At 37.8% G+C, this 24,039-nt stretch overlaps 2 protein-coding genes and 1 non-coding gene across 3 annotated transcripts in view; 2 read left to right on the top strand and 1 right to left on the bottom strand.

The window, feature by feature from the left end:
* Positions 1-5,656, top strand: part of LOC125230943 (chromosome transmission fidelity protein 18 homolog) — a 74,542-nt gene extending 68,886 nt beyond the window's left edge. The window contains exon 18 of the mRNA XM_048136241.1: positions 4,927-5,656. Coding sequence (XP_047992198.1) covers positions 4,927-5,030 — 104 coding nt within the window. The 3' untranslated portion in view covers positions 5,031-5,656. The remainder of the gene's footprint in view (positions 1-4,926) is intronic.
* Positions 4,335-4,407, top strand: Trnan-auu. Its single transcript has one exon. It is a non-coding gene; the product is annotated as a tRNA-Asn (tRNA).
* Positions 5,657-12,246: 6,590 nt separating the features above from the next.
* LOC125231311 (dorsal root ganglia homeobox protein) overlaps positions 12,247-24,039 on the bottom strand; it is a 118,850-nt gene continuing 107,057 nt past the window's right edge. Inside the window, exons 9-10 of the mRNA XM_048136752.1 lie at positions 13,841-13,977; positions 12,247-13,017 (exon numbers count right to left, since the gene is read on the bottom strand). Of these exons, the coding sequence (XP_047992709.1) occupies positions 12,788-13,017; positions 13,841-13,977 (367 nt within the window). The 3' untranslated portion in view covers positions 12,247-12,787. The remainder of the gene's footprint in view (positions 13,018-13,840; positions 13,978-24,039) is intronic.

Genomic DNA, 24,039 nt, shown 5'->3' with positions numbered 1-24,039 from the left:
ATGGATGTTTTCTATGTATATAAGTATTTGTATATTATGTATGTTGTCTGAGTACCCACAACACAAGCCTTCTTGGGTTTACCGTGGGACTCAGTCAATCTGTGTAATAATGTCCTATAATATTTATTTATTTATTTTATCATCATAAGCGTTTGTGCATTTGGCTACATACCTACCCAGCAGGGCGAAAGCGAGAGCTAGGTACGATACCTACGTTTACGAAGCGATTTAGGCGCTTGCTTAGTGCCCTGAGGATGTGTATTGTGCAAGCGAAATAGGACTTTATTGTTATTGATTTTAGTTGAAATTAATTTTCTGTGTCTATATTGTTTCGTGAGTGGATATGTAGTTTTATGATGTTGGTGTGATGGGTTAGCTTTATCTCAGGATTTTCTATTATTTCAGTTAAGAAAACGGAATCATAATACATAGAAACCCGCTATTTTATTTTCGGGTGAATTATTTTATGAACATGTGAGACATATTCGATCAACTATTTCAGGTGTATTGTACCACACCTTACCCACACATGTGTATAGCTTAGTATATATTGGCATGTACTTATTATTTCAGGCACATTAAACGTATACTCCATACGAAGTAGTTATCATTTACGCTCCACATCACATGGCGATCCTGCCAGAATCGTCATGTAGGGAGAAGCGTTGATGGAAACAACTTGTTGGTTAAACGTATGATTTATTACTGTTATATGTAGCCTACGGAATATATAGAGACATTACGTGAAAGTGTGTGGAACAGTGCACACTACAGTATGGAAAAAAAGAAAAACCTTACTCCACTCTTATGATTCACGCCCCGGTCGCCCCGCCAGTTTAAAAGAGAAAAGTCACAATGTAAAATATACAATGTCTTCTCTTTCTGAACAGACCTATATTTTCAACTCGAGCAAAATCTAGTAGTAGGTCGAAAAAAATCTTTCTTTAACCTGTTTCGGTGGCTCCTGACATTGTAACCTGAGCCTTATTTGGCCCTTATACAGTAGTTGCTTAAAATATTTTGATAATTGTCTTACTATGACACGGGTCAAACTTTATCGTGTAGTCTGAATACAAGAAACAGTTTTGCTAAAAAACCTTTAATATGGTACGAAAAGAAAAGAGACTACAGTGATGATAATATTAGGAAATTTATAAACGCAATCGCAGCACTTTCGTTTGCCGAAGTCTATGAAAAGAATACTACGAATGCAGCCTTTAACGCATTTCATGACTTATTCACATTATTTTATAATCTCTGTTTTCCGTTTATTACAATCAAGCATGTAATTAAACCTACCAGGAACGCATGGATAACAAAAGGACTTCGAAAATGTTGCATAAGAAAAAGAATTTTGTACTGTAAGTATCAATATTCCCAGTCAAATAAAAAAGAAAATCTTAGCCGCTATAAACAATACTGCAAAATTCTTAACAAATGTATGAATGCAGCCCAAAAATCAATAAACCTTAAAAGAATACAAAATGCCAAAAACGTATGCAAAACTTCGTGGAGTATTATAAAAAAAACATGTTGCTCCACCGCAGTATCTCCTGAAATAAAAGAAATCACCCAAAATAGTATCACATACAATGATCCCTTAGATATCGCAAAACAATTTAACCAATACCTAATAAAATTAACAAACAAAAGTATTAAGAATAGTTCTAATGTAACATCATTAATTGACCAAAATACCCATACCATGTTTTTTTTGCCTGATGATCACTATGACATTTATAAAGCTATAAAAAACCTTAGAAATACTCAGTCTACGGGATACGATGGCATTAATGTCAACATTTTGAAATCTGTTGCGGTTATTATCTCATTGCCTTTACACTATATTATAAATTTGTCATACACAGAAGGGGTATTTCCAGATAGGCTCAAGATTTCGGTAGTAAAACCGATTTTTAAAAAAGGGGACAAATGTGACATGTCGAATTATCGTCCTATCACTTTAATCCCTGTCCTATCTAAAGTTTTCGAACGCTTAGTATATAGGAAAATAATCGACTTTTTAGAAAAGTGTAAGTTAATAACACCAAAGCAGTACGGTTTCCAAAAAAGGAAATCAACAACACATGCCTGTTTTGAGCTGGTACGAAATGTCACCTTAAGTTTAAATGATAAAGCACCTGTGGTAGCACTGATGCTAGACATGAGTAAGGCGTTTGATTTCGTTTGCCATGAAACGTTATTATCAAAGTTATACAAATACGGCATAAGGGGACAACCGTATCTTTGGCTAGAAAGTTACCTTAACGGACGGAAGCAATGTGTTGAAGTTACAAAACTTAACTCAAACCATGAAAAAGAATCATATAATTCTCCTTACATTGAAAATAAATGCGGTGTGCCACAAGGCAGCATTCTAGGGCCAATTTTGTTTCTATTATATATTAATGATTTACCTAAAACCACACAAAACGACAGTATACTCTTTGCAGACGATACAACTATCTTAATCAAAGGGGTGAATGGTGATTCTCTATGTCATAATATTAAAAATACACTGACAAATGTCACTCAATGGTTAAATGATAATAATCTTAATGTAAACTTGCAAAAAACGCAGCTGATCCAATTTCAAACATATAAAAGTAAACCACTCGAGATTACTACAGACTTTAATAGCGTGCAACTTAAGGAAACTGATGCTGCAGTTTTCTTAGGTCTACGTATTGACAAATATTGCAATTGGAAAGCCCATATTAACCACTTATGTAATAAGCTAGATCGTTTTGTGTATGTTTTGTGGCGTCTACGTTCTATTGTATCTGAAGCGGCAGCAACCGCTGCCTTTCACGGCTATGTATCTTCACAAATTCGTTACGGCTTAATAATATGGGGCAACTCAACCGAAGCAGATAGAGTTTTTATAGCGCAAAAAAAATGTGTTAGATCCCTGTGCGGAGCCCACTATCTAGACAGCTGCAGGCCATTATTTAAAAGAAAAAAGATTTTGCCGTTACCATCCTTGTATATGTATGAAATGTGTAAATTTGTGAAAAATAACATAGAACTGTTTAAAGAAAAAGGCAATGGAAAGCGCCACAAATACGACTTAGAGATACCAATGCAGCAAAGGCTAAAACTGTTCCAAAATAACTGCTATTGCATGGCTATAAAATTGTATAATTCAATTCCTGTGGACATAAGAATATTAGAAGGTAAGGCTTTTAGGAAAAAATTGTACAGTTTGCTATTAGAACATTGTTTCTAATTATCATTTATATTAATAAATGATATAATACGACATTTTAAAATAAATAGTCTCTAGATAACGAATTTTGTAAATTGACATTAGCTTTTCAAAATTTTTTTTTTTTTTTTACTCATAATATAATCCATTCTTCTTTATTTTGTGATGTAAGTGTATTTTATTTGTAAAGAGTCTTATAAGAGCTGTATCGAGTTGTAACTTTGCTAACTAACTAACATTATTTTCTTTATTTTATTTTTATTATACATGCAAACATTTTATTTATTTTGTTAGTAGTAGTATGATTAGAAGAATTTGACATTTGGTTTTTTTTTCCGACCATCTTCTGTACTATATTTGTAATTTAATGTAATCAATATTTGAATGCTGAAAATTCAGCCAAACATGTAAAGATCTCGAATGTACATATTAACATCTTTATATCACTCGTGTTTTATCAAATAAAGAATTATCTTATCTTATCTTATCTTAAGGTTCTACAAACGCTAAACCATATCAGCCATACATTGTACCGGAACCATAAAAGCATAAACCATGTGACATTAGTCATTGTTATTGCAACATTAGTGCAGCTTAGAACCGCGTGTAATTGATATAAACGGACCCGCCCCATCTGCTACATGTGCGTAACACTGCGGAATGGTACGATAAATACACTTACGTTTGAATATTTGAAGACTAATTACTACGGGCGTTTGGGTAATTAGTGAATAGCATGTGCAATTTTAATTTTTAAACGATTATACGATGATAATGAAAAAAAAACCATAACTTCATGAAAACCCAACACTAAATAAATTCAAGAGTCTAAAATGTCACGTTTTTTACACATTGTGAACGGAAAAGACTCATGATCTCGACCACGAGGACAACGCCGTCATAGAAACGTTCGGGCGTGTTTCGTGTTACAAGTTACCTACAATATACTGATAACTTTATTATTAGAATAAATTAAAATTTAGCATGGTTAGCGCATCGTAACTGGTGAATTTCCAATATGACTTGGAACTCCGGTTGCCGTTTAAGAAGTTCAACACTCTTACGGTAGATGTCGCTACGGGTCCCATTGACCTTAGTAGTGGAAAATTTCGCTGGCTTGGTTGAAGTCTTGGTGGCTCAGTTGGCAGAGCGCTGGAATATTGATCCAGAGGCCGTGAGTTCAAGTCTCACCCAAGGCAGACATTTTCCACTTTTAAATTTATTCTAAGCCTAGTGGCATCGATTGCAGAAGTTTCTGCTAATCAGAAGTTAAAACTTTATTATTCATCTAATTATGTTAGTCAGTGTTTTTCTGCGTATGTATCTTGCTTGCTAAAATGTTTTTATGCATATTTGAAATGTCCAACAATATATTGAATCTGATCAAATGGGAATACAATGAAAACTAAAATAGCCAAACCAATTTCAAGATTCATCATCATCATCCCTTTATAGCCTACTGTTGAGCTTAAGGGTCGATTTAGATGGTACGAGAACTCGTATACGAGTTTTATTACATTGCGGTATTTGATGGCTGTGCAAAATTGTATGTAACCTCAACGCCCGCAATGTAACGAAAATCGCATGCGAGTTCGCACGCCGTCTAAATCAGGCCTAAGCCTCTCTTCTAGTACACCACTGGTCCCGGCCCTGAGCTATTTGTGAACTTATGATACGTAATTTTTAAGATTACAAAATATATATTTTTTCCTACACAGATACAGTTCCCGATGTGATATCGTCGAGCAGCGTGTTTTATCAGTACCGAGAAGGATTCAACAACGCCGTGAGACGGAACGTACGCACCAAGGACTTGTTATAGCAAATGTAGTCAAATCATCCTTTAGCTAAAACCATGTACCTAACAATTTTTACATTCTTCACCCCTTATTCATAAACGTAGGTACTCTAAATTTATCAAGCCGATAAAGTTCGTTTGTCCCTTTCCTACGTATTGGTGTGATAGAAAAGGACAAACGAATTTTATCGGCTATGAATAAGGGGGTTAGTGTTTTTATAAATGGGCCTTGTGAAGATACTTGCGCTAATTGTAGTGAGTGTAGCGTCGTGATAAATGAACGGTTTGTATTTAGTTATTGCTTTTAAAATCATGATCATGAAACATCAGTCTTTATATTTTGATAGTTTGTTTTGTAGTTACATTTTTGTTTTCAGTTACAACACTTTTGTAAGCTACTACTTTTTAATCGTAAGTTTAATAATTTTTATTATAAGTGTTATTTTATAGGGCTAATTTAAGATTTGCTGAGGTTTTTTAGTTCTTACTTGTTCGGTAAGTATAGGAACCTAACACAGTGGCCGGTCCGCTTTGGATGTATTTATTAATTTTCAATATTTTTTGTGTGTTTTCAAATGTTTTTTTTATTTGATGTATTCATACAACACGGTACCCAAAACTTATTTTTTTTTTAATTAAAATAAACCCAATACACAAGATTACGTTGTTTTACGTTACAACCGAAACCGTAACCGAAATCCCCCACATGAAGTGCAACCTTGCATGGATATCCAAATTTATTAGGCAGTAAATATCTAAGTAACTTACACTGCCACCTGCGCTGCAACCAATTTTACGTACTTACAATGCATTGGTTTCATATTAACCGTTTAACCGCTGCCGTTGTCAGATGTACATATTAGACACAATATCCAGGTGATTTCGCCGAAGTCTGATAAGACGTATCTGGGCGTTTTCCAAAATAAATCTCGAATATGGAGTTTCACTAGATCTGGACGTGTCTGGGTTCATTCTTTTCAGAATCACGAGCTGATTCAATCCTGATGATAAAAAAATTTCGAAATGCCATCTACGTATATAGCATCGTACTCGGCGACGACACGAGCACGCTGAATGCTTCAAACGTGCAAAATTTCTTCTTCAGTCTAGCGTTTTCCCGACCTAGCGCCAGGGGCCGCTTTCCTGCTCAGTCTTCTCCACTTTTCCTAGTCTTCGGCATCTTCGGGTGCACAATTTTACTAAAATACCAAAAATCTTGAAACCAATACACAAGATAACGTTGTTTTACCCAAAACCCGCGCACATAGAGAGCAAAGTTGCATTGTTATGTTTGTTTATTCGGCAGTAAAGAGCGAACTCACCGCGCCACCTGCGCCGCAACTTGCGGTGTAAATCTTGTAGTTCTGCGGTTTACTGCGATCACCTGGTACTTATGTGTAATCTTTACAATACATAATATTGTACTCATGCAGGTTTCTATTAGAATCACAGCGTAAAACTCTTAAAACTCACCAAGCGTATTGAGTACAATAGGGTTGACGAATACATAAAAAATGGCATTCTGTTTATTCCGTCAGTTAGATCCTCCAAAAATACTAAACATATATTTTTTCGTTTCTTCTAATTAATGAAAAAATACAAAGATATAGGGCATCATAGTTCCGAAGTGAGGGTTTGTGACGTCACTTCTAAGTAAAAATTGTACCTAGACTGACGTCACGCGAAACTTAACGCACTGTACCGTCGTCATTTTCGTTTACGAGAAAATAGAAAAAATATGTGTCTAAAATTATTTGATAATCTAACTGACGGTTTAATTAGTTTTTTTAGTCGTCTCGCCTATTTTTAAAAACGTACTCTTATCCGCAGAATTATGTAGACTTGTAGAATGTTACGTTTCACGATTGCGAAAAAGGCAAATTACAAATGAAAATACTACTTCAGGTGACTTTAGTGGTCGCCTGGATAAGATACTTCCAATCACGATTGATATCAATAGACCCGTGCTTTAGACCCATCCTCGAGCAATAGAGAATTGCACCTACAATATTTAGATTACCGCAATGACAATGAAAATGACTAGAAAGAACAACCCCGACTTCTTCTTCAACCTAGGGTTTTCCCAGCCTAGCGCCATGGTCCGCTTTCCTGCTCAATCTCCTCCACTTTTCCCGGTCTTCGGTATCTCCTGATGTGTGAGATTATTCTCTTGCATGTCCGCACAAAGAGCAACCCTGAATAATAAAATAAAATCGAAATCATTCCCTCAACTTTCTACTTTTTGTATCCGAATTGTTTACAATTTCCCCTTCTAAAATTCAGAACTTTCCCATCTACCCTTCCTTTTAATTGACACCTGTTCAAAAAACTCCGCAAACTAATCACCACAATTGAGAAAGCATAACCCAAGTTTGCAAGAAACAAACCCCTTATAGCCAAACTTGCTTCATAAATACATCCCATAAAATCTAAGCGTTTTCATTAGTTAATGAAAAATGGCTAAACTCCGAGATATACGGTTCTTCTTGCGGCGAACTGTTGCAAAAATGTCGTAAATCAGTAGAAATAATGGGTTTTATGAAATGGACGACAGACGCGTAGGTAGTAATGAGAATGAGTGTAATAAATTACAAGATGTTTACACTGTTTACGTAAAGGCTAGAAGTAATTACTATAAAATGATTATAAAACGATTATTTATTATTAATTTTGTTCTTTTACTCTAATTTGCTACTATCTTGCTACACTGCACGCTGCGGGCTCTAGTCTTTCATGCAAGCGATTACTTAGGGTAAACTCGCCTCATTCGGTGACACGCCTAATTCGGTGATACAAGCTTTGAAGCACTATTCCGAAAGACGATTTTTGGTTGTTTCACCAAATTAGGCGTGTCACCGAATGAGGCGAGTTTACCCTACTTACTCACTTACTTGGCTGGCGCGATAACCCAAAACGAGTTTTGGCCTCCAACATAAGAGCACGCCACTTTGCTCGGTCTTGAGCGGTATAGCGCCAGCTTTCGCCGACGCCGAGCTCACGGAGGTCAACCTCCACTTAAGCGATTAGCTACTGACTATATTTTCTTGTTCATGAAACGCAAACTCGGCCGTTGAATACACATATTGTTGATTGCACATATTCTCATATTAATAAGGCCTAGTTACCCTCCGGCAGTCGCTTTCGTAAAACTAGTGCCTACGCCAAATCTTGGGATTAGTTGTCAATGCGGACCCCAGGCTCCCATGAACCGTGGCAAATGCCGGGATAACGCAAGGAGGATGATGATGATGACATATTCTCATATTTCGAACGTATTTAGCTGCTTTTTTCGATGACACCAATGCCTATTAGTTACCAAAAAGGTTTATAGGGTGTCAGTATACCTATGTCGTTATTAAATTCTGTCTCGTGTGAACTACCGCGACGACTGGCTTCCATCGCCACTGTGTGTAGGTACACAGTTCTGCCAGATTACAAAACGCGACTCAACCTTACTGCCTTAGTCCCTTTTCACATTATCCGGTCCGATATCGGAAGTCGGGAGAATTTTCATAAAAAAAATCCAAGATGGCGCCTGTAATGTATGGGATATCGGTCCGACATCCGATATCGGATCGGATAAATAACAACAATGGTTAAATTATTTCTCGTGTAAGTAAACTACCGATGACTAGCTTCCATCGCTGCTGTTTGTGACAGTTTTACCACATTATTAAACTCGACGCAACTTTACTATCTTGCTGTTAGGTATTGTATAATGTATGTAGATACAATGTGTTGTAGTTAACTTCTATCTCGTGTAAACTACAGATGACTGCTTCCATCCTTATTTGTATAGCCAGTGCTACCACCTTATAAACAAGTTACACCTTATAGTCAAGCTGTTGGATGTTTGTAACGACAATATTGTGTTTAAATTATTTCTCGTGTAAACTACCGATGACAAGCTTCCATCACTCTTGTCTGTAGACAGTTCTATTACTTACATTACTCTACCCAATTTTACTGTTGTAACGACAATATGTCGTAATTAAATTAGTTTAGGCCCCGTAGTCGTAGGTAGTCTGGCTCTGTCGCGCCAATACGCAAGAGCGATAGAGATAGATATCTACGAGCGTTTCGTTTCGTGAGCGCTTGTGCATTCGGATACGCACGCTTGCGTGCACTAGCATAACTAGTTTGCATCGTTCCTGTTTGTAGACAGTTAGTTGTAGCACATTATAAAACTCGACGCAACCTTACTGCCTTGCTTGTCTATTTTAACAACAATGTGTCTGTTAGGTCCGTTTGCATCAAAGCGCCTGTCCCCGTTAAAGCGTTCGTAAAATTTTATTGTAAGTTCAGTTCCACGTCTGCTGCGTGATGGAACTGGCTCTTAATCTGTCTTGAATAAAGTTTTTAGGGTTCCGTAGTCAACTAGGAACCCTTATAGTTTCGCCATATCTGTCTGTCCGTCCGTCCGTCCGTCCGTCCGTCCGTCCGTCCGTCCGTCCGTCCGTCCGTCCGCGGATAATCTCAGTAACCGTTAGCACTAGAAAGCTGAAATTTGGTACCAATATGTATTTCAATCACGCCGACAAAGTGCAAAAATAAAAAATGAAAAAAAAAATGTTTTATTAGGGTACCCCCCCTACATGTAAAGTGAGGGCTGATATTTTTTTTCATTCCAACCCCAACGTGTGATATATTGTTGGATAGGTATTTAGAAATGAATAAGGGTTTTCTAAGATGGTTTTTTGATAATATTAGTATTTTCGGAAATAATCGCTCCTAAAGGAAAAAAACTGCGTCCCCCCCCTCTAACTTTTGAACCGTAAGTTTAAAAAATATGAAAAAAATCACAAAAGTAGAACTTTATAAAGACTTTCTAGGAAAATTGTTTTGAACTTGATAGGTTCAGTAGTTTTTGAGAAAAATACGGAAAACTACGGAACCCTACACTGAGCGTGGCCCGACACGCTCTTGGCCGGTTTTTTCTATTACCTATATTATATTTTTGTGTAAACTACCGATGACTTGCTCCCATGGCTAACGTGTGTAGACAGGCTACTACTTTAATAAACCTTGACGCAACATTACTGCAGTGCTGTTGGCCTCACTAGTGGCCTTTTTCATAACTTTCCCGAGTATTGTACCTATACTGGGATCACTGGTTACGATTAGTCAGGTTTGCTAACTTTCTCCTTATAATTTGTGCATAGAAATGCTGGTTGTCCTAAAAATAACTAGTTTCATAATATGAATTTTTGCAGTTCCCAATTAAGAAAAGACAAATCTGTAAGAACTTGCATAGAAATTACCGGTAAGCAAGTATTTTTCATACATATACTGTGTGTACCGTCTCTGAAGGTTCGTGGCATGCAAAGGGTAGGGTAACAGGGGCTCATTTCTCAAAACTGAAAGTCACAAGTTACAAGCGGAAGTCTCTTTCTAACTTGTCATATTAGACAGTGACAACCACTTGTAAATTGTAACTTGTAGCTTCGAGAAATGGGTCTGTTGATTATACAAACAACATTTCATGTACATAATAGTTTATTTTGCAATAATTAAAACAACTAGGTATTTAAATGTGCCTAAGGTACGTATATATTAAGTATATTTATATTATCATACAGGTACAGTCGGCCCGACAATTCCACGGTTCGTGCATAGTGCAGTGGTCGTCTCGGCTCTCTATGTATTTACAATATGGGGCCGACCGTACGTCTACTTATAATACTATGTTATATTTATATTGTAACTGTAATTAACATTTGTTCCGAGATGTTAAGTATTATTGCAATTATGATATACCTACTAATAATTTAAAGAAATACAAAGGTGAAAATTACGGTCAAAGTGTGAAATGTAACTGAACATACATAGATTTTAAAATATAAATACATATAGTTGCTATTGAATGCCGACAATTTTCAAAATAATATTAATATTACACAGCCATAAACGAAGAATACGTAAATTTTAATAGTTACCTAATTGTATATGCATTGGATTAATATACACTTAAGCAATGCAAATTGTAAGATCGAAAATATCAATCGAACTATCTTCTTAATCGTTTTTCTGTGGATATAACTGTTGGAATGAATATTAACTATAATATATATCAAATATATAATACAATGATTATTATACTATTTTAAACATTACCTATTTATTTACAAAACTACTTAACTACAGACACCGTACAAACATCGAGTCACTGAACAATAAAAACCACCGTTTTTAACAAATACAAAGCAGCTAAATTATTACGTTATTTTTAATACTTTGTATTTGAATAAAACAATGACTGCTTTATTTACATGTTTCTACATCTGACACATAGAAAAGAAATATACACAACAGGTTTTGGTCGAACACTGCAATTATATGAAAGTGTTTACAAAAACTAAATAATAATTTAATCACAAATAAGTACAGTAAGACCCCGTCTTTTGCTATTTTTTTGGAACCTTCATTAAAACTAGGCACTTATTTCAGCTTTTTTAATCCCACGCTTAGGCACTGGTCCCACCGCGAGCTATGAGCTATCGGCTATAACGAACAAAAGATAAGCATTCCCGTGCAAATAAAAGAGACACGGCGATATTGATAGCTCACCGCTGGGCGAGTAGCTATAAACATCGCTGTGTCTCTTTTATTTGCACGGGAATGCTTATCTTTTGTTCGTTTTTACAGCCGATAGCTCATAGCTTACTACCTCTAGCTCGCGGCAGGACCAGTGCCATAGGTATACTAAGCGAAGTGACGGGGTAAACCGGAACGTACGGAAAATAGGTATAGGTTTACCCCCTTATTCATAAACGTACACTAAAGATATCAAGCCGATAAAGTTCGTTTGTCCCTTTCTAGCACACCTATTTGTAATACGTCGGAAAGGGGCAAACGAACTTTATCAGCTTGATGACTTAGTGAACGTTTATATAGAGGGTTTATATTTTTCTTGATTCCAACACAGACATCAGAAATCAATGAAAATAAACTGTTATACACAGTTGTATTCGTGTAATAAATAAAAGTACTTATAAAGTAACTTCACATTGCATCTTATAATTTTACTCAAGAAAAAAAAAAGTTTTATGACACTTGTTTTACAATTTGGCACTAAATATTTCGTGTATATTCCATGAAACACAAGAACAATAAAAATGAGCAAGAAATATCCTAAGCTAAAAATGATGGCACATAAGATGGCACGATACTGTATAATATGGCACATGAATCCACAGTTTCTTCGTGTAGTAAGTTTATCCTTAACATTAAACTGAATATAATGATTTGTTTTCAATTACTATCGCACTGTGTTGTAATTTTCAAAAACAAAGTATAATTTACAGTGTGTCTTGAAACATTTATTAAAATCTAGACCGCAGGAAAAAAACTAGGTACTGGTGAATTTAGGTGATTTTTAAATGATTAATCCCATAGTGTTTTCAATTGTTTATTTGTTAATGATGATTTAGAATGTTAGAACAACTTTGATTGCGATAAATCGTTCTATACTTTTCAGAAGTATCAGTTTCTTCAAGATTCTATAGGTTGGTTTACTAGGTCCGTCCGGTATAAAACTCTTTATTTCACATTGCATTCAACAATTAGTATCGCGTGCTATTTTCAACACAGTAGTGTATAAATTAGTTGTAATATCTTCAAACGTCTATATTTTTCTGCGACTGCATGGGCGGAGTGCTCGTGGGTATTGGGATTTTGTTTTGAGAAGTCCAGCTGGTAAAAATATCTTGGTAATATTGGCATTCCTCTTTCCATTGTGTGCTTTTCAACACACTATAAATTAGTATATCCTCATACCGCCTTTAGTCTATATTCTTCTGCGGTTCCGGCTGACTTGGCGGCGGCTCATGCGGTAGCAGTGACATTGGCAGCGGCGGCAGATGCAACGGCAGTGGCAGTAATGCTCGCGACTGGAAGCTGGCCAGGGAATGCAGCAATGCTGCTGAGTGCTCGTGGGCTTTGCGACGGAGCTCGGCCACGCTGGTGGAGCGGGCCTCTTCTTTGGGACAGCAGGGGCAGGGGGCGCCCCAACCTGAGGGAAAACATGAGTGTTAAAGGTGGGGCTTAGAAAGAGTATCCACTATACCTTAGGTAAGCAACGCGGTTTTAATTTATTATTACCTAGAATCCGTTTCCTGCGCCGTTTGTACTGTATGCCTACCATCTCCAATTCTCCCTCAATTGCTCAAAGGTTAACTGGAAGAGATCCCTTAAAGGGATAAGTTCGCCTTTGTACTTATAATAAGCTCTTTTTCCTGTGTGTTGTATTATTTTCTGGTACAATAAAGTGTTTTACTACTACTACTTAAGTTAGTTGTAAATCTGTACCTACTTATTCACAGCCAATAAAACGTTGAAGAGATGTTAATGGATCTAAAGAATACTGTCTTGTTTGTAATGGAAACTAATAAATTTTGAAAGAAAAAGGATGACAGGGTACAGCAGCAAAAGTCACTCCAGCGGTATCAGGTTTAGATGTACGTTTTCTCACTACGATCAGACGCTCTTCGCTACGAGTTTGAGTTTTATTAACATCACCAATTATAATTTGCATTCTATATAGCTCTGCAAGCTGTCTACTTTGCCTGCGGGCTGCGTATAGTGCGTATGCAGAATGCACAAACACAAATCTGCCTACTCTTGGTCCCAGCAGTACCCAACTGGTTTGATGCGGCATAACAGGAAAAAGTTGTCTTGTGTGGGAGCCCTAAATCGTTTCTTACCTTTCAAGTTGGGGAAGAACGGCTGCGACAGATGGTTGAGGTGATGCGAGAGGTGGGTGAGGTGCGGGGGGAGGAACAGCGGGGGCGCGGGGGGAGCGTTCCCCGCGGGTGATGGTAGTATGTCCTTCTCACCTTTCAAGCTGGGGAAGAACGGCTGCGACAGATGGTTGAGGTGCTGCGAGAGGTGGCTGAGGTGCGGGGGGAGGAACAGCGGGGGCGCGGGGGGAGCGTCCCCTGCAGCCGCGGGCGATGCTCGGTAGGCGCTTGAGCTGCAACAATGAAGGAAAAATTAAAAGGATACGATCAAGGTTTGAGCTGTAGCTGAGGGTCATAGACGTTGGTGCTACGCAGAATCGTAGCAACCTTGTAATAAGTAATTTTTGCCACACTTCACAATTAAAAGGTGTACAACGTCTTGTTTAATAGGATTTTAAATAACTTTGTTGTCTTGCCGTATAATTAATAACAGATACGGACATATTTTATAGAGGAGTTGACGACGTGATCAAAACTGGTGGTCTAATTAGGTTGTAATATTGACACGTTGGTGAAGAAGAGTTATTTTAAGTTTTTCCAGGTTTCATCTTATAAATTGTTTCAGTGATTTCACTATTACTCACTTTCAAAGTCCCAAAACAAACTTCTACATACGTATGCGCCGTTCGTCCTCACAGAATATGCAGGCTTCTTCAAATCTGTCCCAATCTGCAAGGATCGATGCAAGGGCTCCCCGAGAGGGCGCGACACCCCAGCCGTGGGCAGCCGAGCGCGCCGGCCACGCCTTGGCACGCAGGGAAAACGCTACACGTGTGACCCTGTTGTACCGATATAGGGTACACGTTCGCTTGACTTGGGTCACTTGGGTGACAATCGCGTGAAAATCAAAGCCTTGGCACGCAAAACGCTTGAATTGACGTCTGTCTTTGAGGGACTGTAATAGAGTCGAATGTTGATTGCCTTGAGTGACAACTGTGTTTTAAACGAATCAAAGCTACTTGAGATTTGAGATGATGAGATTTTTAAGATTTAAAAAGACTGGAAGACCCGAACAGTAGAATTTCAACCCAGAATGCAAGAAATTGGTTGGATAATTCTTTGAAACGAACCTATTGTTAACCACACCTTGACACGCAAGGAATACGCAAGACATGTCTTTGAGAGGTTGACAAAGAATCTAACTAGTTTCGCTTGGTTTGAATGACAATGCGTTAACGAATCAAAGGTACTTGAGATGGTGGGACATTAAGATTTGAATTCGTTTGCGGATAGTGGAAATTGAACCCAGAATTAAGCAATTACGTTATGATATTATATTGGTTTGTTTAATGAAAGGAGAATTCTACAATTCAACAAAACTTGAATAACCCGTGAAAAGCCGTGCCGGCCGGCCACACCTTGGCAGCTTACACTTGGTAGTTTTTGGAAAATGTAATTTCAAAACTGAAATAAACAATCGGAAAGGAGGTTCCTCCGAGAAGACTATACTTAGGCATGTTAGGTAAAATGATTAAAAAGGCTAACAATTAACACTATAATTCTAAATATCCAGCCTATCGAACGAATATTGAACAGCTAACCAAAACCGTATTAGCAGATCGGTTTAAGTGAACCCAATATAGTAATTACAGGGCGGTATATTTACAGTCGGCGCGCGATAATCGCGTCACCGCGTAATGAGTTGCATGCCAGAATTAGTTAGGCGTAATTAGGTAATTTAGTGTGCCTAGATGTAATTCGTTTAGTTAATTGAGCATTATTTTTAGGCAAATATCTGTGCTCATCACTAGGCTTAGGACTTTTTATGGCATACCGTGGTTCTAAAATCCGTGGAGTCGCCATATGAAAAATTTTCAAAGTCAAAGTCCAACAGTATGATATCACATTAAATATAAATATTTATTACACACTGTCACATCGTCACTGAGTTCATTTTAATCGAACATAGTTGATTTTATCTTAATAGTAATTTTTTGGTATTATTATATAGGATTATGATAAAATTTACTAATAAATAACATTATTAGTTAATATTAACTACGTTCGATTAAAATTAACTAGGTAACGTTGTGACAGTATGCATAAATACTTATATTTAATATGACATCATACTGTTGGACTTTGACTTTGACTTCAAAAATTTTTCATATGTCGACTCCACGGATTTTAGAACCACGGTATGCCATAAAAAGTCCTAAGCCTACTCATCACACAAATAGATGCCCTTTCCGGGATTCGAACCCAGGACCGCGGCTCAGCAGTCAGGGTCACTACCGACTGAGCCAGACCGGTCGTCAAAAGTATTTACCTACTCCATATAATTTATATATTTATTTCAATTTCAATTTGTGTAATAACTGAATACTCTTCTTCTCTGCGAGAGGCAAAGGTTTGATTGATATTTTCTCTCCTTCAAAATCTAACGCAAAGGCGTACAAAGCGAATAACGCCACCCAAATCTGGCAAAGGCCAGACAGAGTCATGGTAAAATAATTGGCAAGCAAGCAAGTGATCCGGTTAGCTGTTGCAGACAATGAAATAACGGCTAGGTGTCGCGCGCTCGCCCATTCCCTTAGTGCATACTTGATGAGCGGACGGAAGGCATGAGCGCAAGCGGGAGCTTGAGCGGGTTACAGAGTAGTGATCCGGCCAGCTTACGCCGAGGACAATGAAATCACGGCGAGTTATTGTCCGCTCGCCCAGCCCTTATTGGTTCACGACTTCTCAAATCGGCGAATTTGCGTATGACCAAGGATTACGAGTATTCTTACAGAACTTAATCCGCGGTCACCTTATTATTCCCCATCACATTCTAGTCCAAGTTAATGTCCTAATATAATTAGGATAAATAAATGGTTTCTTGACTTTTTGATATTATATCAGCTAGTCGGGCATCTGCATAGAACTCGGCCGGTTGTACTTACACGTAACTGCAAAAGTGCACAGCTCCTTTGTGAGTTCAATCCATGCGCAATGTATCAATTCAAAATCCTGCGCACTATACATATAGTTACGGTAAATTCTACATTATAAAATATAATAAATTGGAATAGATATCAGAATTCACCATAGAAAGAGCTATCGAACCCAGTCATTTAGTCAGGGAATCGAATTACAAATTCACAAATCGCTGCCACCTTTTACCCATGGTACCACAGCTTTTGTACCACAGGGGGACTACGGGTATTTTTTTCCCCGTAGACCCACTGCTCTAGTTTTAAGTTATCTTTTTGAATACGAAACTTGCCGTGGGCCCACGGGTCATACCCGCGGATAAGTTATTTCCCCGTAGATCCACCACCACCATCAACCAATGCACATGACATGCCTCCTTCACAACTAAGCAAAACTTTTTGGTTACTTATAGAATTTATTATCCTTTTGTCCGGGTCTGCCTAAAACGCAGTCTGACTAATTCGCGTTATGCCTAGAAATAGAGAGAAATAGAGACCAATTGAGAAATAGTCGTACTAAGACTTAGGCTTGTTGCGTTTTTGTCCAAATGCGAATCTGGCAAACCGAGATTTAGGCCTGTTGCGTTTTTGTCCAAAAGCGAATTCGGCACATTAAGATAGGTAGGTTAGGTTCGTTAGGTATCTTTAGATGCCCGAAGGGCAAACAGATTGGAAATACGAGCCCCGCAAAGCGGGGCTCCGTCGAGTTTAAGGCAAAATAAAGAAACTTGAGGCTAGAAATGCCTGCTTTGAATGCGTTTTATGCTAACTGCCAATTTCTTAATTCGTTTTAGCGACGATGCGAAAAATATGACAGCGGTGGTCTACGGGTAAAAGGCAGTTCTTTTCAATTACCCGTAGTCCCATTTTGGTACAGTGGGTCTACGGGGAAAAAAATTACCCGTAGTCCCCCTGTGGTACAAAAGCCGTGGTACCATGGGTAAAAGGTGATCGCTGCAATCGCATGACTTGAGCCACACCGGGCCACGAGCCAAATTAAATGTGTCGCCTTTAAAGCACTTTGATTTTATCTTTCATGCCGGCTTCGATGTTGTTCCATTTATTGCATTTGCTTTCGAGGTAAAGGGCTTGTGTTATGTGGGATGGCTTTCATGTCGGAATTTTAAAAGTTGATACAATTTGGGATTTGGGTTATTATGGCTGATTTTCGTGGCGCAAGTTAAATATAAAATATGAAGGATATTTATATTTATTATTTATTTAAAGACAATGTTGGTCAAAACCTCAGTATTGTCACAGTATAATAAAGAGTACTATCGTACAGTATGGCCACTCTCGCTCCCCGCTGAAAGCGCCGCCCACCCCCTCTCAGTTACCTCACAGTTACCGCCTGTCAAAACGCGAATAGTCAACCTGTCATATCTCACTCATACAAGCATGGTACGCGTTCACCTACACGAACTTAGAATGTGTGCTAGGAACGCGCCTCTTTAATATATTTGATCGCCAGTGTCCGAGATGTGGTATTGTGGACTCTACGTGTGTTTCGCTGGTCTGATTTCTCTTGGTGCTTAAACTGCTAAACCCATTTAGATTATTATTTGTAGAGGCTGTTTGGGTCACGAGTAAGAAAAAGGTTTTTCTGCAAGATCTCACGCAGTCCTGGGCGTAACTAGTGATTTACAAACACACTAGCTTTTGCCCGCGGTGTTAATTATAAGCAAATTATGATTAAATTGATTGTTGTTATGTTGATGTGTGATGTCACTTGTCGTGGTGTTGTCTGAACTAATTAATCAGATGACATTTATTATTATTTTCGGTTTTCTAAAACTTGTAATTCAGACAAATTAGTAATGTGATTGACATTTCAAGTGACATCATTCAATCATTCATTCGAACCAGTTATTCATGCTGTGAAGTTATATAAGCCACTGTTACTTGTAATCGCCCTCTTTTGATGTTGAATCTTCAAAGAATAAACAAGTGCTCATAACTTAGTACTTGAAGTATTATTGCAAAATAAACCTAATTTATATCTCAGAAGTGTTCTTTAGTTATCTCACGCCTCATTAGTGCTTCGTGTCTATAATTGACGTAGATAGTAACCATGAGTAGTGGATCCGAGCAATTAAGACCTGGACGGCGTCGAAGTTTCGACAGTGAAGGAGAGGTGGAAGAGGTCACAGTACCACCTGCTAAAAAGCCTCGAAAACCACGACCACCTAATAACAAAGAACGATTGGATCGATTGGAACATATGCTGGAGCAATTACTTGAACAAGGAAGAAACAACGCACCAGAGACCGTAACGGCAGCGGCAGGTACATCCAGTGGTGTCAATTTAAACCATCAACCGACAATACTTGAAGCTGTACATGGTCAAACAATGAGGCCACCCACTACTGATATAACCACGTCTCAACCAAGTGCTACCCCAAACAATGCGGTAGCGTCGACTACGCGTATCACACATACGCCATCCCAGCACCATCATTTGGACAACGACCAATCTGGGACAATCATTATTCAAGAAAATCGACCTTCCGTGTTAGACTTTGGAAACAATGTCAGATTTATTGGGAAACCTGAAAACGTACCAAAATTTGACGGGAATTCCAACACTTTCTCTGTGACTGCATGGATACATCGGCTTGAGTCGCTCGCAAACATCTACGGCTGGAACGAAAAGACCCTCATCTACCATATGACTGCGAGTTTAGAAGGCAACGCGCTTTTATGGTTTGGACATCTGCAAGATATCACACTTTCTTGGGCGGAATGGAAGCAAAAACTGGAGGAATACTTCCCAACTGGACGAGGACTCGCAGCCAAGCTACACGACTTCGTGACTGTTACCAAACGCAAGGACGAGAAGGTAATTGACTTTTATTATAAAAAGTTGTCTCAGGGTAAATTATGCCAACTAAATGACGATATGATATGCGATGTAATAATCTTTACTTTAGGCGACCCACTGTTAAAGGCAGGAGCTCGTGGTACAGGGTGTAGGGATACGCGAAGTTTATTAACATATTTAACTGATTCCGCCGTTGATTTGCCAAACTCCGCCAAAAACACTGAATCGGTTACTGATAATAGACCAAAATGTTTCACATGTAGTCGAAGAGGTCATATTTCATCTCAGTGTAAAGATAATCTGCGTTGTGGTACTTGTAGTAAGCTAGGACATAAAACAGAAAACTGTAGAATGTCTAAAAAGTGCTCTTATTGTAATAAAACGGGTCATACTCGAGACGAATGTTATAGTCTTAAGAAGGCAGCACCAGTTTCCCCCGCCAGTAACACTAAACCCGAAGATAACCGCGAAAAAAAATCTAAGTTGTTTAACATTAAGGCAGTAGACCAGGCAGATCGTAAATATTTCAAAACCGTTGTGGCCAATGGACATGACTTGTCAGCGTTTATTGATTTAGGCAGTGCTTGCAACACAATTACCTTATCAGGAGCTAACAAAATTTCATTGCCGTTCAAAACACAGTCGCGTTCTAACATTGTAGGATACGGTAACAAAATCACAATTCCGGAAGGTGAAGCAATGCTTAACCTTAGTGTAGATGGTATCTGTATGAACACTCCAGTTCTCGTAGTTTCAGATGATATGCAAGAAACTGATATGATTATTGGTCGAAAATTTAGCGAAATGCCAGGGATTTGTGTAAAAAAGACCACTCATACTTTAATTTTCTCTATGGAAAATGAATTCAACCAAGAACTTCCATTTGCTTGCACGGAAGCGGCAGAAGTTCCTGTTTCTAAAATCGAGCTTAAGATTCCCCACGACACAGTAATACTTCAAGGCTTAAATCGAATCATTGTTTACACAGACGAAGAGGTTGATACAGATACTAGTAGTATAAAAGTTCACCGGTCTGAACACAGGGAGTTAGGTAAAGAGATAGACATTCCAGAACAAACAACGGATTTTTTCTGCAATATAGGTTATATTAACGTGCTTAATTTACAATCAGAACCACTTACTATGTATTCACAACGTTGCATAGCTCGAGCGCAAGTAAATGAATCACACGAAAATAAACAAATCCACTTGGATTTAGATAGTAACGACATTTCTCGCCTAGAGAGTATACTACAAAAATACAGTCATTGCTTTGACGACTATTCCGGCCCTAATTCAAATAAATGTAACGTGGAAATGAAAATTGAATTAACGACAGAAGTGCCTTTCTATCATAGACCATACAGAATGTCCCTTAAGGAACAAGAAGTAGTTCGCAATATAGTACAAGACCTTATTGATAAAGATGTAATTGAACCCAGTAACTCGCCATACGCCAGCCCGGTCATATTAGTTGCAAAAAAGTCGGGAGAATACAGAATGTGTGTCGATTACCGTCAACTAAATAAAATTACAAAAAAGGATCGTTATCCGTTACCAGTCATACAAGATCAGTTGGATAGGTTGAGTGATGACAGAGTATTTACGAAGTTAGATTTGGCGGCAGGCTATCATCAAATCAAAATGCATCCGGATAGCAAACAATATACTAGCTTCGTGACTCCCTTCGGACAATTTCAGTATAAAAAGATGCCCTATGGCTTAGCCAACGGTCCGGCAGTATTTCAAAGAGCAATGAATATGATGTTAGATCAATCGAGATTTGAATTTGCGACAGCATACATTGATGATATTTTGTTAGCTTCGAAATCGGTTTCGGACGCGTTTATTCATCTTGAACGGACGTTAGAGCTAATAAGTCAATTTGGATTAGTGTTGCGACGTAACAAGTGTTCTTTTCTGAAAGCCAATATAGAGTACCTAGGGCATTTAATATCTCAAGGCGAAATCAGACCTTCTTCAGAGAAAGTAGAGGCACTAAACAACTTTCAACAACCTACGAACGTTCACGAATTAAGGAGGTTTATTGGGCTTGCCAGTTATTTCCGAAAATTTATAATGTCATTTGCGAGTCGAATTGCACCACTCACACGTTTACTGAAAAAAAATCAGCAATGGCAATGGTCTGATCAACAACAAAAGGCATTTATAGACATTAAAACCTCATTAACTCGTGAACCCGTACTGGCTATCTATAACCCGGCATATGAAACTCAATTACACACTGATGCATCAAGCCATGGAGTAGCCGGTATATTATTCCAAACTCAACCTGATAGTTCTTTAAAACCTGTCGCTTATTTTAGCAAACAAACCTCTGATACTGAAAAAAAATATCATTCATACGAATTAGAGGCCATGGCGGTGGTCCTAAGCATCAGAAAGTTTAGGGTGTATTTGTTAGGACGGCCCTTCATTGTATATACAGATTGTCAAGCACTTAGTACTACATGGACTAAAAAAGATATGTTGCCTAGGATAGGACGCTGGTGGCTCGAATTACAAAGCTTTGATTTTTCAATACGTTATAGGCCGGGTGTACAAATGCAGCACGTAGACGCCCTGAGTCGCAGTCTCCTCCCTATACAACATATCACTGAGGAGAATTGGGTTACCGCTGTGCAATGGGACGATCCAAAAATACAAAACATAGTTAAAAATATAAAACATCCTGATTATAAAGACAATTACATGGTAAAAGATAGTATTTTATATAAAAAAATTGGTACTGAGCATAAAATTGTAATTCCTAAATCGGTTCGCTGGCGCGTAACAAAAATGTTTCACGATGATAATGGTCACCTGAATGAAAATAAAGTCATAGAACTTATACAACGCGATTATTGGTTTGAAAAGTTACGAAAATTTGTTACTAAGTACGTTCGAGCGTGCATATCTTGTCAATTTGCAAAAAAGCCACCGGGTAAACAACGAGGATACTTAAATCCAATTGATAAGGGTAACATTCCATGGCACACGTGGCATATCGACCATTTGGGTCCTTTTTGTTTGTCAAAAAATAAAAACAGTTACCTTTTAGTCGTCGTAGATGGATTCACCAAGTTTACCTGGTTACAACCAGTACCAAATACATGCACGGCGCACGTTACGGCTACTATAAATTTACTTTCAAGAGCATTTGGATATCCAACTCGCGTTATTACTGATCGCGGCAAAGCCTTTACTAGTCACGAATTTGAAAATTACTGCATCGAAAAACAAATTCGGCACATTCTTAACGCGGTAGCATGTCCACGAGCGAATGGACAAGTAGAACGTTTTAATAGAACAATATTACAGTCACTGATAGCTTACACCGGTGAAAAGGATGATGATGATTGGGAACAGTATATAACACAAGTAGAAAGAGGAATTAACACTACTATTAACAGTACCACACAAAAGAGTCCGTTTGAATTAGTTTACGGTTTTAAACCTAGGTTTGAAATTGATCTACCGAATAAAAATCAGGCCGTTGTTAACTTACCTGAATTACGAGCTCATGCACAAAATAATACTGAAAACGTTTCTCAGAAAAGTAAGGCTAGGTATGATAGACGTAGATTGCCCAGTATTAACTACAAGGTAGGAGATTTAGTTCAAATACAACGTAAGATAATAAAAAAAGGCCTTACCAGTGGCAAACTTGTTGATAAATATGCTGGACCTTATAAAGTTATAAAGGTCTATGATAACGATCGCTACAGGGTTACATCTTTAAATACGCGTGGTAGAAAATACAATAATGTAATTGCAGCAGATAAAATGAAAAAGTTTGTTGTACAGTCTATGAGTGAAGATGAAGAGGAACCCTAAATTGAAATTCGTATAAAAAAAGGGTAGGTAGGTAATAAAATAAAAACAAAACACAAATTTTATTTTGATTTATTAAATTCAATATCAAAAACGAAGGTATGTACATATTTGATTTATGTCATAAAAAGCCAAATAAAAAAAAACTGTACAAAATAAAAAGTTCTTTCTTAAAATCTAATTAATGTTCTTATGTTATGTGCATGCATTATTTTGATTATGATTTATGACTAAAGATCTAAACACAGTTCTTACAGAAATACTTAGATAAATAGAAGTATCGTAGGTAATGTGAAGTTACTTCTATGTACTTTTTATACACTGTTAACCTGAATCTATAGCATATATGTTACCATCCTGGTGTGTCCGTTGGTAAAAAAAAAAAAAAAATATATATCTAATGGCATAGATCAAGCTAGATTCTTGATTATCCATTGGATATCACATACGGGTGTGTCCCATTACGTAAACATTAACTGTGTGTGTCCTGTAATGATTACGTAAAAATCTCAAAAGGGTGTGTCCCATCACGTAAACATAAACTGTGTGTGTCCTATATGATGATGATTACGTATAAAATCCAAACCATAATTACATTACGAGGACGTAAAGTACGGGTCAGGAAAGGCCGGGCAGAATACGTTGTGCACACATTGGTGTAAACATTCCTTAGTGTCCTCAGTCACAATCACCTGTATTATGAGTTAATTATGTGCATCCTCACT

This window comes from Leguminivora glycinivorella, chromosome 11 (genome assembly GCF_023078275.1).
Source record: "Leguminivora glycinivorella isolate SPB_JAAS2020 chromosome 11, LegGlyc_1.1, whole genome shotgun sequence".
NCBI classification, from domain to species: Eukaryota; Metazoa; Arthropoda; class Insecta; order Lepidoptera; family Tortricidae; genus Leguminivora; species Leguminivora glycinivorella.
This window is presented reverse-complemented; position numbering and strand designations above follow the sequence as displayed.